General features: G+C 44.1%; 1 protein-coding gene across 1 annotated transcript; it reads left to right on the plus strand.

The window, feature by feature from the left end:
- Nucleotides 1–3158: 3158 nt before the first annotated feature.
- Nucleotides 3159–8805, plus strand: adamts1 (ADAM metallopeptidase with thrombospondin type 1 motif, 1). The gene is made up of 8 exons (XM_085150729.1): nucleotides 3159–4205; nucleotides 5036–5376; nucleotides 5477–5609; nucleotides 5705–6162; nucleotides 6258–6444; nucleotides 6564–6742; nucleotides 6971–7146; nucleotides 7234–8805. Exons 1-8 carry the CDS (start codon nucleotides 3584–3586, stop codon nucleotides 7979–7981), a joined length of 2844 nt encoding a protein of 947 aa, XP_085006855.1. The 5' UTR covers nucleotides 3159–3583; the 3' UTR covers nucleotides 7982–8805.
- The last annotated feature ends 7329 nt before the right edge of the window (nucleotides 8806–16134 follow it).

Consider the following 16134-nt stretch of genomic DNA (forward strand, 5'->3'; position numbering starts at 1 on the left):
GCTTACCTTCAGGGTCATACTTCACATGAAGACCAAAATAGTTCCAAACGCCAGATCTGAATGAGGGTGGGGGAGGTTCAATTTCGGCTAGCATTGAGGCAGTAGCCATGTTGCAACGAGCTTAGCTTCTGTCTTGCTAGCTTGCGCTGCGCTCAGTGGATCTGCGCTCCACAGTGCAGCCTAGGCAGAGTAGTCGAACACAGATCCACTGAGCGCTCAACACAAAATTTTGTATTGTTCAATACATATGCATACCGAACCGAAAGCACTGTATCGAACGGTTCAATATCGATACGAGTATCGTTACACCCCTAATTGTTAGTGCATCCAACCATGCAAGTTAAGCTTCTACCATGTAAAAATACATGCAGAAACACTCCCACCGTCTCTGGGCCTCAGTCGGTTTTTAGAAACAATCAAAGTGAATTAAAAATCTGTCCTTTTGATGGACGAGTAAAAACTTGACAGTCTTTCTAGAAATCACTGCAATCCTTCAGGTTTTAGGTGAAAGGGAAGATTTGGCTAATTTCCAGTTTCTAGTTTATTACATTGCACACATAACTTCTGTGAAGGCACCATTAATGGTGGTTGATATATACAGGGTCTGAAATATTGTATCCCGCTTCCAGATGACGTCTTTTGCAAGGAACACCCTGCTTACCTTGCAATGATGCCCAGAAATATTCTGCATATATTACACCATGGTTCAAAGGTAAAACAGTCAGGGCACCACCCACAATCAAGATCTGAACCCATTAAGTGCATCTGGCCCAAACTAACAGCTCGAATGAAGCATCATTTTTCCTTTAAAACTAGAGAAACTGGTCTGAGCTTCTGAACACTTACACACAGATCTTAAAGTGGCCCAGAATGATCCATAAATCACTTTAAGTTAATTAAGATATTGTGAGTTCAAGTAATGAGCAATTAGATGTAAAATGCGGGCTAATGCATACTTCTGTGGAATGAGTTAATGTTTTGCATGTTGCAGCATTGCTTTGCTTCCTGCATGGTAAACTGGTTAGTTGGCAGTACCATATAGAGAAGATTATAGTGATGCTTAAGCTGGACTGCTACAGAGCAGGCTATCATGTTCATGGTCCAGGTTAGGTTATATTCAGGTAGCAGATTTCTATTTAATATGATAATGCTTAATTCTAACTTTAAATTAGCTTTAGACTAGCTTTATAATGTCCAGGGATTGAAGATCAGCCATATAACTCTCATGAAACTGAAAATCGCATCTCATCTGCTTGTTGAATTCAACTGGCTAAATCCACAAAGAGCAGTGAATATAGAGTAGGAGCCCAGGTCAGCTGTACACAAAGAAAAATCTACTGGAACGAACAGAAGAAATTATTATGTGACTTATTTTTAAGTAATTATTTTCCCCAAGCACTGATGCACCACATCGGTAAGGATGCCTCAGTCCCTGTATTTATGAATCATATTCCTGGCATCAAATTCAAAATGAGCATTTATTTTAATAAACGATTATATCTCTCAGATTCATTATTTTTGTTTTGTTTTCTTTCAATACTACTCAATAAAATATAGGATTTTGTTGAATTTGTTTATTTATTCACTTCTGACATCATTTCAAGCTACACTGTTAACTTTCCTACACTGCATCTGGCTTAAGTGGGCAAATGCCCATCTGGATCACCAGTTAATGCTGTCTCAGATAAAACGTTTCACACCTCACGTTTTTCTTTTGCAGAAAGTAAAAAGGTGAAATCCTTTATCTCCCGTTTCTATTGAACATTTATCATCTCATTAACTTTCTGCGTTGCATAATCAGCACCCTAAAGCACAGACACCGTTCTCTACGCAGTACTTTCATATTGGTTTATGTGGGAAGGCTGCCCCCTCGCGTTCGGCAGCTCACCCCATTTCTGATGCAAGAGCACCACCTATCGGCCACGCTTATGGTTGCTCTGTGGGGTCGTGGAAGATTTCTCCAACTGCCTGGAGACATTCCTGAACAATTACCTGCCATCTACTGGAAGTAGCCGAAGTTACAGTTATTCTTTTTTTCGAACCTGTTGCTTTTAAGGTGGAATTCCACAATCTGTCCATTCACACTCATCACTGATGTTTACTTCTATAAGTCAACAGTTAAAACAAACACAAAAAATAGATACAGAGAGAGAATAAGCAATGTAGGAGCTATCAAACTTGGTCCAAAACAATTCATTCAATAATTTCACACATGTGTCTTTAAAGTAACATTGCTCTAACCTTAAAACATTTAAGGGTAATATCAGTATGTTTGCCTTTAAAAACTGCATAATTATTTTTGATGATTTCTTTTAAAAAATGTATGCGGGGTATTTTCATTCATTTCTGACGTGTCTTGGAAGCACTGTAGATAAAAGGAACCTTGCTTTGCCAGTTACTTTTTAATGAAACTCCAGCGTAAACTCTTCCTGTGTCTAAGAGGAGATCAGCAGTCGGTACGGGCGGGGGAAGGAGCCCGAAGGCTGGGGCTGTGCCTGCCGTGGCTGTAGTGCAGAAACAGCCCAGTGGAGGAACCGCTCCACCTTAAGACCTCGGCGGCCCCTCTCTGCTCCCTCTCCCCAGGGAGCAGAGCAGTGGAACCTGGCCACGGCGCACCACAGCCGGCTTGGCACAGAAAAGGTGAGTACGGCTTCTGGAGCCCAGGCCAGCACGATATTGTTCCCATTCCCCAGCTTCCCTTCTTCAGCTGCAGTGACACTTACAATACTGCTCCACATCAGCCACTACACGCCTTCGCCATGCTGGAAACGGATTAACGTCTAATGAACGTTATACAGCTCTGAGAAAGTAGAACACCGCTTCTATAACAAAGCTTTATCAGGTATACACTAAAAGGGGCCTTAAGACTTTTCCAGTGAAATTCTTCGAAAGTCTGTATTATAAGGTGAATGCTAATATAACCCACATACAGCAATGATACCGTGAGGGGCTTTAAGAGTAACTGTTGTGACAGATAAGCACGGACCAAAGAAGAAAAGTTCCTCTGCCAAGAGCTCCCTCTCTCTCCTCCACAATGATTGATTATCATGGCAACGCTCCAGGTCGCTGGTGCGTTTTCGTTGCGCACGGGATTCGGCCCCACTCAGATCAAAGGGCCCTCAGGAAAGGGGTGGTCCCGGGATATGGGGATAAATAGGAGGGACCGGCTCAGTTCTGACAGAAGGCAGAACAGACCAGACGGTCCTGCAGAGCAAAGACTTGCCTCTGACCTGACAGCTAGATTTAGACACGGAGACATCTCAGTTTTGGAGAAAGAGATAGAGAGATAGAGGCGACCTGTTGGATTTTACTGCCGCAACACTTATTGTCGTTTAATGAACGGACTTCTTTGCAACAGTTCAAATCTGCACATAACTTTTAAATGAGTTTTGCACTGGATTTGATTTTTTCTTAGTTATTTGTTTAGATTTATATACGTGTGCGTAATATTGGGTTTGGGGGTTTTGAGAGTTCAAAGACCTTTTTTTTTTTTAGTTCATGGTGGATTTTTAAAGGATTTACTTCTTCATTGTAAAGACTTAACTCTCAGTTTATCTTTCCACTTGTCGGATTCCACAGTTCCATGATGTCGTTTTTACCCATTTCCATCAGTTTAATTGCCGCTCTGTGCGTCGGCGCAGCGCACGGTGCTTGGGAGCAGGGCACCGTTGTGCCGGTCAGGTTAGATCGGCCCGGTCCGGAGAGCGAAACCGAACCGTGGCGGACTCTTTCCGCGGAGGAGAGCGAGAAGGAGGCGGAAATGAGGGTGTACCGGTTGGACGTATTTGGCATGCAGCTGGTTTTGCGTCTAGAGCCTGACCAGACCTTTTTGGCGCCAGGTTTTGTCTTCCACATCGTGGGGACTCCCGTGTCTGAACCGACACCGAAACCCAATAGCGGAGCCGAGCCGGGTTGCTTCTACTCGGGCACGGTGAACGGGGATGAGCGCTCCGCTGCTGCGCTCAACCTGTGCCATGGACTCAGGGGCGGATTCTACTTCAAGGGCGAAGAGTACTTTATTCAGCCCCTTAACTCCACTGAGTTCTTGGGCACCGACGAGGATGTGCATACGATTCGCCGGAGAGGCCGGGCAGCTTCGGCTGAGGAGAGCACCTCCAAGTGCGGGGTCAACGAGGATGAGGAGAGGGTGCCAAAGAATCTGGGGAAAGCGGCCAGTCACGGAGCCCCTAACGCAGACCAGACAGGTAATGCTGTGCGCATTTTACACGCTGTTACTCATTTTTATGACGGACTAAGCTGAAATGCGGAGAGCAGCAACATAAAAGAAGCAAAGGAAACCCAACGAGGTTATTTATGTATTTTAAAAAACGAAAAGTATTCAGCTTTAAATATTAGAAAAGAGAGCAAAGATTAGATTTTATGTTAAACGTGTAAATGTAGCAAAAGTTAATGTGTCAGGGTTGCACAGCGTGCGCGATGCACTCGACTACCTTTTGACAGCTCTGTCAGCGCACTGCCAGTGAGGAAGGGAGGGGAGGAAAGGTGGGGGTGGTGTGTGTGTGTGTGTGGGGGGGGGGGGTTAAACTACTTTAAGAGGAAAGAAGAGGAGGAGTGTGGGTGAAGGGGGTTGGGGCCAGTCAGAGCCCGGTAGCGCTGAGGCGTGTAAACTCGCCTCCTGGTACAACTCTCACCGGCAGACACTCTTCCCCCCCCACCCCACCCCCAGAAAGGATTTTCTCCCTTCGCTCTTTCTCTCTCTGGCATAATTTTCCACCAGAGAAGGTCAGTTTAAGAATGCGTGGACCCCGAGGAGGAGGAGCTGTTGGTGGAGTGACGCTGAGTCATGGCAGCCAGGCTGCTCCAGGCACATCCGGAGCTCTCCTGGGAGCCTCTATCCCTCTGTGAAGAAAAAAAAATAACGGGTCTCTGTAGCTGCTATTTAGGACACTAACTGCCCTCTAGCATTTCTTATAATTGAAGTCATTCAGTTTATCTGGGGCAACTTGCACACTGCAGAACTCAGCAGCAAACTTAGGACTGACATAATAAATGCTCATAAAACCTCTGCTCTCAGCTCACCACAGGGCCAGGCGTTTTGTTTCCACCCCTCGTTATCTGGAGATCATGCTGGTGGCTGACCAGTCTATGGCCGAGTTCCACGGCACGGGGCTCAAACCTTACCTCCTGACCATCATGGCAGTGGCGTCCCGCCTTTACCGCCACCCTAGCATCCACAACTCAATCAGCCTGGCGGTGGTGAAGCTGCTGGTGGTGTACGAGGAGGAGCGAGGTCCTCAGGTGTCATCCAACGCTGCCATGACTCTCCGCAACTTCTGCAAGTGGCAGCGACAGCACAATCCTCCAAGCGACCGCCACCCGGAGCACTACGACACGGCCGTGCTCTTCACCAGGACGGTAAGTCAGAGTGTTTGTTTTATGGTAGAGCATATAATAGAACAGGTGTGGAGAAATGGGGAGTATTCACGATCTTGCTCTCCACTTTCTGCTTTGTTAGGACCTTTGCGGTGCCCACTCGTGTGACACTTTGGGCATGGCGGATGTTGGCACGGTGTGTGACCCGGACAGGAGCTGCTCGATTATTGAGGATGATGGACTCCAAGCAGCATTTACAGTGGCACACGAACTAGGTAAGTAAAAAAAAAAAAGAAGTTTGGCCATGATGTAAAATCTTTTTAATCACATGCATCACTTATTAAATAACTCATTTCATCTCCTCCTTCAGGCCACGTGTTTAACATGCCTCATGATGATGCCCAGCTGTGTTCTGGCGTCAATGGTGCCCACTGGGGTTCCCACATGATGGCCTCCACCCTGTCTAACCTGGACCAGCAGCAGCCTTGGTCTCCTTGCTCCGCCCTCATGGTCACCACTTTCCTGGACAACGGCCATGGTCAGTGTCTGCTGGATAAGCCTGTTAAGCCCCAGCCACTGCCCCAGCCCCTGCCCGGGGCAGTCTATGATGCTGACCATCAGTGTCGCCTGACCTTTGGTGAAGACTCCCAGCACTGCCCTGATCTGAGCACCACTTGTGCAGCTCTGTGGTGCACTGTGACTACATCCAATGGTTTGCTCGTGTGCCAAACCAAGAACTTCCCATGGGCTGATGGGACACCCTGCGGGCATGACAGCTACTGCTTGGCTGGGCACTGTCTCACTAAGAGCCAGGCCGCTAAAGAACAGGTATGACCCAGACCTGATTTAAGCACTTTTTTTCCTACATGCTGTTAGTCTGCTGGACCAATCAAGCTATAATTTTTAAATTGCCCTGATTTCAGACTCCTGTTAATGGTGGATGGGGTCCCTGGGGTCCCTGGGGCGACTGCTCTCGGACCTGTGGTGGAGGAGTGCAGTATTCCTTCCGTGCCTGTGATAACCCTCTGCCTAAGAATGGGGGAAAATACTGCGAGGGAAAGAGGATCCAGTACCGCTCATGCAACACAGAAGTGTGCCCAGACACCAATGGTAAGAAATTTTGGCGATTAAATAGAAATAATTCACATCCCACTCGTTACCTGGGTGTGAATGCTGGCCTGCGGTTATACACTAGCACTAAAGCTGACTTATCTTCGTCTCTTTGTCAGGCCTGTCTTTCCGTGAGGAGCAGTGCTTGGCCCACAATGACATGTCAGCTCAAGTGTCACTGGGTTCAGGCGAGGGCGTCGAGTGGGTCCCCAAGTACGCTGGAGTTTCACCTAAAGACCGCTGCAAGCTGGTGTGCAGGGCCAAGGGGACCGGATACTTCTTTGTCCTCAAGTCTAAGGTGAGAGTTTCTAAAGGCTACAAAAAACAATATTTATAGTGCACAAGTTTGTTATTACCCTCAACAGTCCTCTAAGTCATGCAGACATCCAAGTGAAAGGATTAGTCATTGCACTCTTTCCCCCCACCCTCTGGGTTTCAGTCTCAGCATGGAAAAGTCACCTTTTACCTTTTGAATCTTACAAAGCAAAACTTTAATGTCCCATTTGTGCTTCTCTGCTGACCCCAGGTGGCTGACGGCACACCATGCAGCCCTGATTCCACCTCAGTCTGCGTCCAGGGCCAGTGTGTGAAGGCTGGATGTGATCGTATCATCGGCTCCAACCGGCGCTTCGATAAGTGTGGCGTGTGTGGCGGAGTTGGTTCGACCTGCAAGAAGGTGTCAGGCTCTATGGAGCGTGCCAGGTAGACATCTGACCTTAAAATATTCATCACTCATGTATCAGATTCTTGTATGTTGCTAAATTTATCCTCCATCTGTGTCTGTTTCAGGCCTGGTTACCAGGATGTTGTAACTATCCCTGCTGGTGCCACACACCTCGACATCAAGCAGCGTGCTCCAGCCAGTAGTCGTCACGATAACAGCTACTTGGCAGTGCGGCGCCAGGATGGAACCTATTTACTTAATGGTGATTACAAGCTGATGACCATGGAGACGGACATTCCCCTCCCAGGGGCACTCTTGCGCTACAGCGGCTCCTCAGCCACTCTGGAGCGCATCAGGAGCTTCGCCCCGCTCCCTGAGGCCCTCACAATCCAGGTGCTTTCCGTAGGGGAATCCCCGAGGCCCAGGGTCAAATACAGCTACTTTGCCCCTCGTCCCAATCATGCTGCTTCATCCTCCAACAACAACAACACTGGAGGCCGTCGGAAGTCTATCAATGCCATCCAAGAGGTGGGAGGAGCCGAGTGGACTCTGAGGGAGTGGGGTCCCTGTTCCCAGACCTGCGGAGAAGGTGTGCAACAGAGAGCGGTCGTGTGCCTGGACTCCCAGGGACATCCCTCTGGAGACTGCCCAGAGGAGCTTCGCCCTTTGGCCTCACGGTCCTGCGCCCTCCATTCCTGCCCCTCCTGGCTCCTTGGAGAATGGTCACCGTGCTCTAAGACCTGCGGCCGTGGTTTTCGTAAACGTGCGCTGCGCTGCATCGACCACAACGGGCGCACGCTAACCAACGACAGCTGTGACCCCAAAGACCGTCCGCGACCCCTGCTGGAGCTGTGCGATCAGAGTGCCTGCTGAGGACTGCATATGCAATCTAACCTTCTGTTACACCAGCACTCAGAAAGACAGCAGATTAAAAACTCTGATCTTTTCTGCCCACAGAGGCTAATGAATGTTTACATCCAGAGTGAGTGCTGCAGAATTCAGTGTGTCCACAATTGTCACTGTAACTATCAATATTTAGCCATTCCCTCCATCAATCCGGGGGTTAAATGTTGAACAGTAGGACTGAACATAGCTTGCTGCCTGTCTGTCCTCCTTGTAAAGCAGTGGCACATTTCATTTGCGTCCCATTGAGGGGAAGAACGCATGGACATTCCTGATTTCCCTAAAAGAGGATGCTGCTTATCATGCCAATGTCACACCTGCGTGTGTGTTTGTGTGCGTGTCAGACAGTATGTGTGTGGCATAATTTTAATGCATGTATATAATGTTTGTCCAAGCTGGGCTGGACAGATAAATAATGGTTGGAATGGGGGAGGAGCTTAATCGCACAGTATATAAAGAGACAAAAGGAAGAGAATAGCTCATAATCTAACTGCTCACCCCATCAGGTATGGAAAATAAGATGGCTCATAGTCATGTCCAAACTTCAGTCTGCATTTATTTATCATAAACCTGAAGCACTTCATCTTCTTTTCTATTCTTTTGTTTTAGCCAGCGGCACATTGTAACACCCAGTTTCTCTGAATGCCTCAGTATAGTGTTTTTTAGCCATATCTTGCCCTCGTCTACACAGCCTTCCAAGAGGGAATTCCTCAAAGACCAAAGAGGTGTGTGTGTGTGTGTGTGTGTGTGTGTGAACATGCGTGTGCGTGGAGGCCTAAAGAGGGACGTGTCTCCTACTACTACTTCATAAGTAAGTCTCTCCTGCCTTCTGTGAAGACACCATGTTTTGTTTTTTTTTCCTTTTGTATAGAATATCCAAACTTTATTTATTTTTGTACAGCCTGTTAAATATAACCATGTGGCTTTTTAAAAAAATATTATTTTTTATTTGTTATTGAGGTCAAAGAAGGAAGTAGAATATATAGAGTATTTATACAGTGTTTTATATATATAAATGGTCCTAGGTTCATGAATAAAACATCGCATTAACTTGTGCAATTTATGTGTCCCGAGTTGTTTGTCTGACTCAAAGTTATGCATTATTAGCAGAGCCCAACGTTCATCAGCCGATATTAGCTATTTGCTGAGATCTCAGTACTGGAATTTATGATGGAGTAAAGAATAAACAAGAGAAACATCCTTTAGCCATTTTGTACCTGTTGATATTGTTTTAATCTGACAATCGACTATTGTGCCAGCATAAGCAACTACATTATTTTTAAACTGCGTAGCCGTATTATCTCAATAAGGACTCTAAAATAACTAAACTAACAAATGTTAGGGAAATTCCTCTATGTTTCGTATGTCTGAAAGAAAAAATATCAGCTAATTTATATCAACTGCTTAAATCAATAAATATTGGTTGGTATCTGTATTGGTCTTAAAATCAGGCTATAACAAATTATAAAAGCAGGCTGTAGCTGCCAGTTGTTTGCTAGGCTCCATCTCCACTAATTTGACAGGACCTCTCAATGGTGTCTGTGGCCCTATGAGCATTTTAATGCATTTTGTATGACAAACAACATTCCTCAGTGTGGGAAAGTCCGTCCAAGACATCTGTGCGACAGTTGTGGTCATTGAAAGCATGTTACCTCGCTAATCCAGTCTATTAGGGTCAGCTGATGCACTCCAATACACACATGCACCTTAAAAAATATCTAACTTTAAAATGAGCTGATGTTGCTACATTCATCTGTTACATACAGCCTTTGGTTCCAGTGAGCTCTGGGGGCCTGTTTGACAACTTCTTTATTATTTATTGATGGTTGGCAAACAGCAAAATGGAGTTTGACGACTTGGGCAAAATGTGATTTTTGTGTCTTTGTGTGTGATTCAGAGTTCATCCACTAGATGGGACTACATCAATTTTTTCTCCTCCACTATGACTGCAGTCCATAAACCACTATATTCCATAACTACCCATATAGAGGTCTGTGTCTCAGAAACGTTTGGGTTGCAAAAGGAAAGAAGGAAGGGCTTTAGTCATTTGGGTGAACTGGCCCCTTTAAATAATGGTGTAACTGGACTGAAGACTGCAAAACAATCAGTTCATTAGCTGTTATCAGCCCAAATCTGTTGTTTGAGCTGCTCACAAAACCTTTTTATATGCTCATTATTATCAGAATCAGAGTACTTTATTATTCTGTGAGGAAATTATATAATCACAGTTGCTCCCCAAGCTTCTAAAAAACAGGGTGAAATATTTTTTCTCTGAAAAATTAAAATCAATTCCAGAGAAGCTTAAAATAATTATAGGAAAAAGTGAATTCCACAACAAATGCAGGAATGACATTTTAATAGTAAGACAGCAGGAATAAATAACAAACAGGAGAAATATATACAAAACAAGAAAAAGGCACACATTAGAGAACAGGTCACATGACATGATATCATTTTCTCTGCGATTTCTACTCATAGTTTTAACCGAATAACAAATAACATGTATTTTAAGGTCACAGACAATGAAAACTAACAGAAATTGGCGTGTAAAATGTACTTTTGTTAATTGATGTTAACTTGAAGCGCTGAATTAGTTATGTTGTAAGTTCAATTCACTTCAATCTGTATAGTGCCAAATAGAATGAAATGATGGCTTTCTCAAGGTGTTTCACTCTGTAAGGTAAGGCAACAACCTTACAGTATTAAAAAGTAAACCCCAACAGACAAACCCCTTTGAGCCGAGCACTAAGCCACAGTGGGGAGGAAGAAACCTCTGGCAGAACCAGGCTCAGTGAGTGGCGGCCATTTCACGACTGCTCCAAGGGTTTTCAAAAATAACTTGATCAATTAAAGAGCCATTATGATTTTAAAACTAGCTCATTTAAAGTCTCCAATTAGTTTTAAAGAATGTTTTCAGTGGATATCACAGTTTCCCTACATTTCAGAAACCTTATTTTGTCTGCTGGTGCAGTTGTTCCACCAAAACTTGTATTTTTCTTTCTTTTCTTATGTTAGTCTCAACATCATGGTAAATGGCCTGCATTTGTATAGCACTTTTCTAGTCCCTAAGGACCCCAAAGCGCTTCACACTACATTCAGTCATTCACCCATTCACACACACATTCACACACTGGTGATGGCAGCTACATTGTAGCCACAGCTGCCCTGGGGCACACTGACAGAGGCGAGGCTGCCGGACACTGGCGCCACCGGGCCCTCTGATCACCACCAGTAGGCAAACATGGGGTTAGTATCTTGCCCAAGGATATTTGGCATGCAGCCAGGAGGCAGCGTGGGATCAAACCACCAACCTTCTGATTAGTGGCTGACCTGCTCTGCCACCTGAGCTACAGCCACCCACTAATCCACATCATGGGATCTTGCATTGCCAGTGCGTCACAGCATTGCTTCACATATGTGACCAGGACAGTTGGTTTGATCCCAAAATGGCATCAATAAGAGTTTCTGAAAACAACAAAGAAGTGGATCGCAGATAATCATAAGCATATGATGCCAAATGAAGCTGTGCAGCAGGAGCACGCCACAGATGAATTACAGGAAGCTGTGAAACCAAATGACAGCGCATCACAGGTTGGAGATAGAAAAGATGCAGATCATAGCTCATGTGGGTCTCAAGTGAGCCATCTTGAGACCCACATTACTACCAAATTAGTAGAGTTTCCTCCACTCGTGCTAAACAGGAAGCAGGACACGCAGCCATGCTGGAACGTGCCGCAGCGTTGAAGAAAAAGCAACAACTTGAGTTTGAGTTGGCCAGGATTAGGCAACATCTTGAGCTTGAAACAGCAAGAGTCAAAGCTGAAAAGAAAGAGTTAGAGCTGGAGACTGCATTAGCTGAAAGCCAAGCAAAGTTAAAGGTCCTTAAAGAATATGAAAGATCTGAAGATGGTCTGAGAAGTTATGTATCAATACAAAGATCGCAAGGTCGAGGAGTTAAAAAGGAAAGGGTTGGCATGATGCTCCCACAACAAGCTGATGTTATCACTGAGTTACTTGTGAAACAGCAGCAGCTGGCTCAGTTGCCAACAAAGAACATTCCTGTTTTTAGAGGTGATGCACTAGCGTATAAGGCCTTCATAAGAGCCTTCGAGCATGCAGTAGAGCAAAAGACTGATAACGATCAAGATAAGTTGTATTTCTTGGAACAATTCACTGCTGGCGAACCACAGGAGCTAATTCACAGTTGTGTACACATGACTCCTAGCAAAGGTTATCGTGAGGCCAAACAGTTGCTACATAAGCACTATGGAGATGAGCTAAGGATCGCAAATGCATTCATTTAGAAAGCACTCAAATGGCCCCAAGTGAAAAATGATGACAGCAAAGCATTAAATGCTTATGCTATGTTTTTGACTGGATGTCGCAACATCATGGAGGATGTTGAATTTTTGGAAAAGATGGATAATCCTACCAATCTACGTACAGTGATATCCAAGCTGCCCTACAAAACCCAAGAACGTTGGCGTGTTGAAGCATTTGAATTCCAAGAGAAAAGGGGTAAAAGAGCAAGATTTGCTGACTTGATGAACTTCATAGACCGCCAAGCTAAAATAGCTATGGATCTACTCTTTGGTAATATCCCAGACAACCGTATAATGACAAGTGGAAAGAGTGACCAAAGGGAAAGGTATCCAGCAAAGAGAGTTTCGGGAAAGCAGTTTTGCCACCAACATTCCACTGAGAACAAAAGACCACAAGAAACAAACATTAAAACAGAAAACTCAATCAAAACAGTGAGTGCTTTTGAGAAGCCATGTTTGTACTGTCAGCAGCCTCACACTCTTGGTTCTTGTGGCAAGATTAAGAATCAACCACACAAAGAACAAGTAGACTTGTGGAAGTCAAAAGGACTCTGTTTTGGATGTTTGGTTTCTGGGCGTCTCAGCAAGTTCTGCAAACGAAGAAAGGAATGTAAAGAATGTTCACTAAAGCACCCAGACAGGGATGTGTGCTCTCTATAGTACCAGTTAAGATCAAATCTAAAATGAGTGATAAATACATAGAGACATACGCTTTTTTAGACCCGGGAAGCACGGCAACATTCTGCACTGAAGATCTGCAAAGGAAACTGAATGTTAAAGGAAAGCCTACACGGATACTCCTAAGTACCATGAGTCAAGAAAACCCAGGAGAACAGAAACTCATGAACAGTTTTGTTATATCAGGCCTGGAAGTGTGTGGGTTGGAAGATTCCAAGTTCATTGACTTACCCAAGGTGTTTACTCACAGTAGTATACCTGTGAGTAGTGGAAACATACCCAAACAGTCAGACATTCATAAATGGTCGTATCTACATGAAGTGAGGCTACCAGAGATAGAGGCTAATGTAGAGCTCCTTATATGAGTTAACTGTGCAAAAGCAATGGAGCCATGGCGTGTCATTAATGGACAAAATGGAGGTCCTTATGCAGTGAAGACTACCATTGGTTGGGTTGTCAATGGACCCATAAGCAAAGAACTAAACGGCACAGAAGACAAAGAACCACATTTCTCAGTAAGCAGAATCTCCTTGGTGGAAGTTGAGAAGCTTCTAGTCTAACAGTACAATATAGATTTTTCAGAACGTAATTATGACGATGAAGAGGAAATGTCACAAGAAGACAAAACAGTTTCTAAGATCAGTAGAAAAGACAACAACCTTTTAAAATGGACACTATAGCATTGGATTGCCGCTCAGGAATGAGAATATCCAAATGCCAAACAACTGTTGTGTTGCAGAACAGTGAATAGCATGTTTGCTCAGGAAGTTAAAGAAGAATCTTCAATTTTTTTAAAGAATAAAAGGCTTTGTGTTTGACTGTACGGCTTCATACCAGGATATGTCCCTAAACAAGGAGTTACTGCAGGGACCAGATCTGACTAACACGCTGGTGGGTGTTCTTTTAAGATTCCATGAAGAACCAGTAGCGCTGATGGCAGACATTGAATCAATGTTTTACCAGGTCAACGTAACAGAACGAGATGCTGATCTTCTTTGTTTTTTTGTTTGGTGGCCAGATGGCAAGCTGGATGAGCCCATGAAGAAATATAGGATGATGGTGCATCTCTTTGGAGCTACTTCCTCACCAAGTGTCACCTCATATGCGCTAAGAAGAACGGCAGAGGATCACAGGGAGGAAGCGTCTCCAGAAGTTGTTCAGACAGTCCTGTGCAACTTCTACGTAGATGACTGTCTGAAAAGCGTAGCTACAGAAGAAGCTACAGTGAAATTAGTCAGTGATCTTCATGCTTTGTGTACCAGTGGAGGGTTTACATTAATGTGGTGGCGCGAATGAGGGAATAACCAGGGAAGGTGACTAAGGGATGTTGACAACGCCACCTGGGGGGAGAGGTACACCCCAGGAAAGATTTTTATAGCCAATGTAGATGTTACACTAGCTACCAAGACCCACAGGCTCATTATTAACAGCAGAGGTGAGGCAGATCGGTTTTTACAAATCAAAATTTATTAAGAAAAACTACTAAAAGCATAGAACTGTAAAATCAGAAGTTCTTAAGGTAGCAGGGCTGAGTCTACAAGACGGTTAATTAAAACACTTTATTAACAAACAATGATTACAACGGCCAGGCTCGCTGCCATGATGCTACCCTAGAACAACAGCTTGATAAAATAACTAAACAAAATAGTGGAGACCGGCCACTTGAGGAGGCAACCTACAGGGAGGAGTGCCCAAGGGTGCCACCAATTGCTCACCCGTGTAGTTCCACTGCAAACCTCACTGTTACTCACACTGAAATCTAATTGGTGCAGTCTGTAAATGCCAGCAAAGCCACTTTACATTGCGCTTTTATTTTGAAAAGTACCTCAGCACTTCCTCTTGTATTGTGTCAGGCTTCCTGTTCTGTTCTCAGCGAAACGACACAAACACGTTGCTTCAGAGTGAGTAAAAACGTTTAATTTTTGAAAATACTCGTACAAACTATGTATTTTATTTATCTGTCACATGCTATAACTTTGAAAGTTTACTCAATGTGGTTGAATTCGTTTTTTATTGTATATGCATGTCATTTGTTTGTGGTGTGGAAAGACTGGCTAAGAGATGTGCATGGAGGAAGTTGGCTAGCTGGTTCAGCATGATTAGCACCCTTGGAAGCAGAAAGAGGTTGGTTTAATGATGCAAATAATTGTTTATGTATTTAAGAGACAGAAAGGTTGTTGTTAATTCATTTTATTAAATGCTGTAACAAATAGTTTAAAAACTATTGATTTATGTCAATGTCACTATTTGAGTTAATCAAAATAATTTTCTATGGTAAAATGTGAACATTTCTGCACTTTTACTTAAATGTTTAATGGTATTTGTTTGTGCATCTTTATAGTTTTCACGGTGCCATATTGTCGGTGGTTTAAAGAGGAGAGAATAAAGTTGCATCAGTCGAAGCTCTCTGCATCACGAGTGGTAATTCCAAGTGGGCAGCTACACAGTCCACCTATGCCCGTTGTGTACACTCTCGTGCATCGGGGAGGGGATTCCACCTCACGAGCCTAGCCCCTCAACAAGCGGCCGTACCTCCACTAAAGCAATAAAACAAAGCATAAAACATTAAACAAGTTAATAAAAGATAAACAAATACACCCTAAGTTACAGTACCCTAATTTCCTTCGGGATTAATAAAGTATTCTGATTCTGATTATAAAAGCAAGATTAAAATATAGCAAACAATTCCGAGTAAAAGACCATAAAACCAGGAGTCAGTTGGGGCCAGTCCATAAACGTTTGTAAGATAACGGGCCACAACAAGACAGAATAAAACCAAACAAGACAGAACGAGATAAAACAAGACAGCAGCAGTATGGCACAATTCACTTACTAAAGGGCAATACTAAAATGAGCAGCTTTCATGAGGAGCTCTGCAGTGCTTAGCTGCCTAACGCTCTCAGCCACCTTGGATTTGAAAAGAAAATGCCTCCGTGTGGTAGTGAAGCGCAGCTGTTTCTTATAAGGTTGCTAATTATGAGCTGGGAAGGAGTGGATGTTAGTGCTGCATTTGCGAACATCACGTAAGATCCTACCCCAAAATCTACTTCACTACATTAACAAAGTGGACAAGTAACAATAAGAAAGTGTTGATGTCAATTCCTGAAGAACACATAGCAAGTG

The sequence above is a fragment of the Neolamprologus multifasciatus genome, chromosome 23, assembly GCF_963576455.1.
Source record: "Neolamprologus multifasciatus chromosome 23, fNeoMul1.2, whole genome shotgun sequence".
Taxonomy (NCBI): Eukaryota; Metazoa; Chordata; class Actinopteri; order Cichliformes; family Cichlidae; genus Neolamprologus; species Neolamprologus multifasciatus.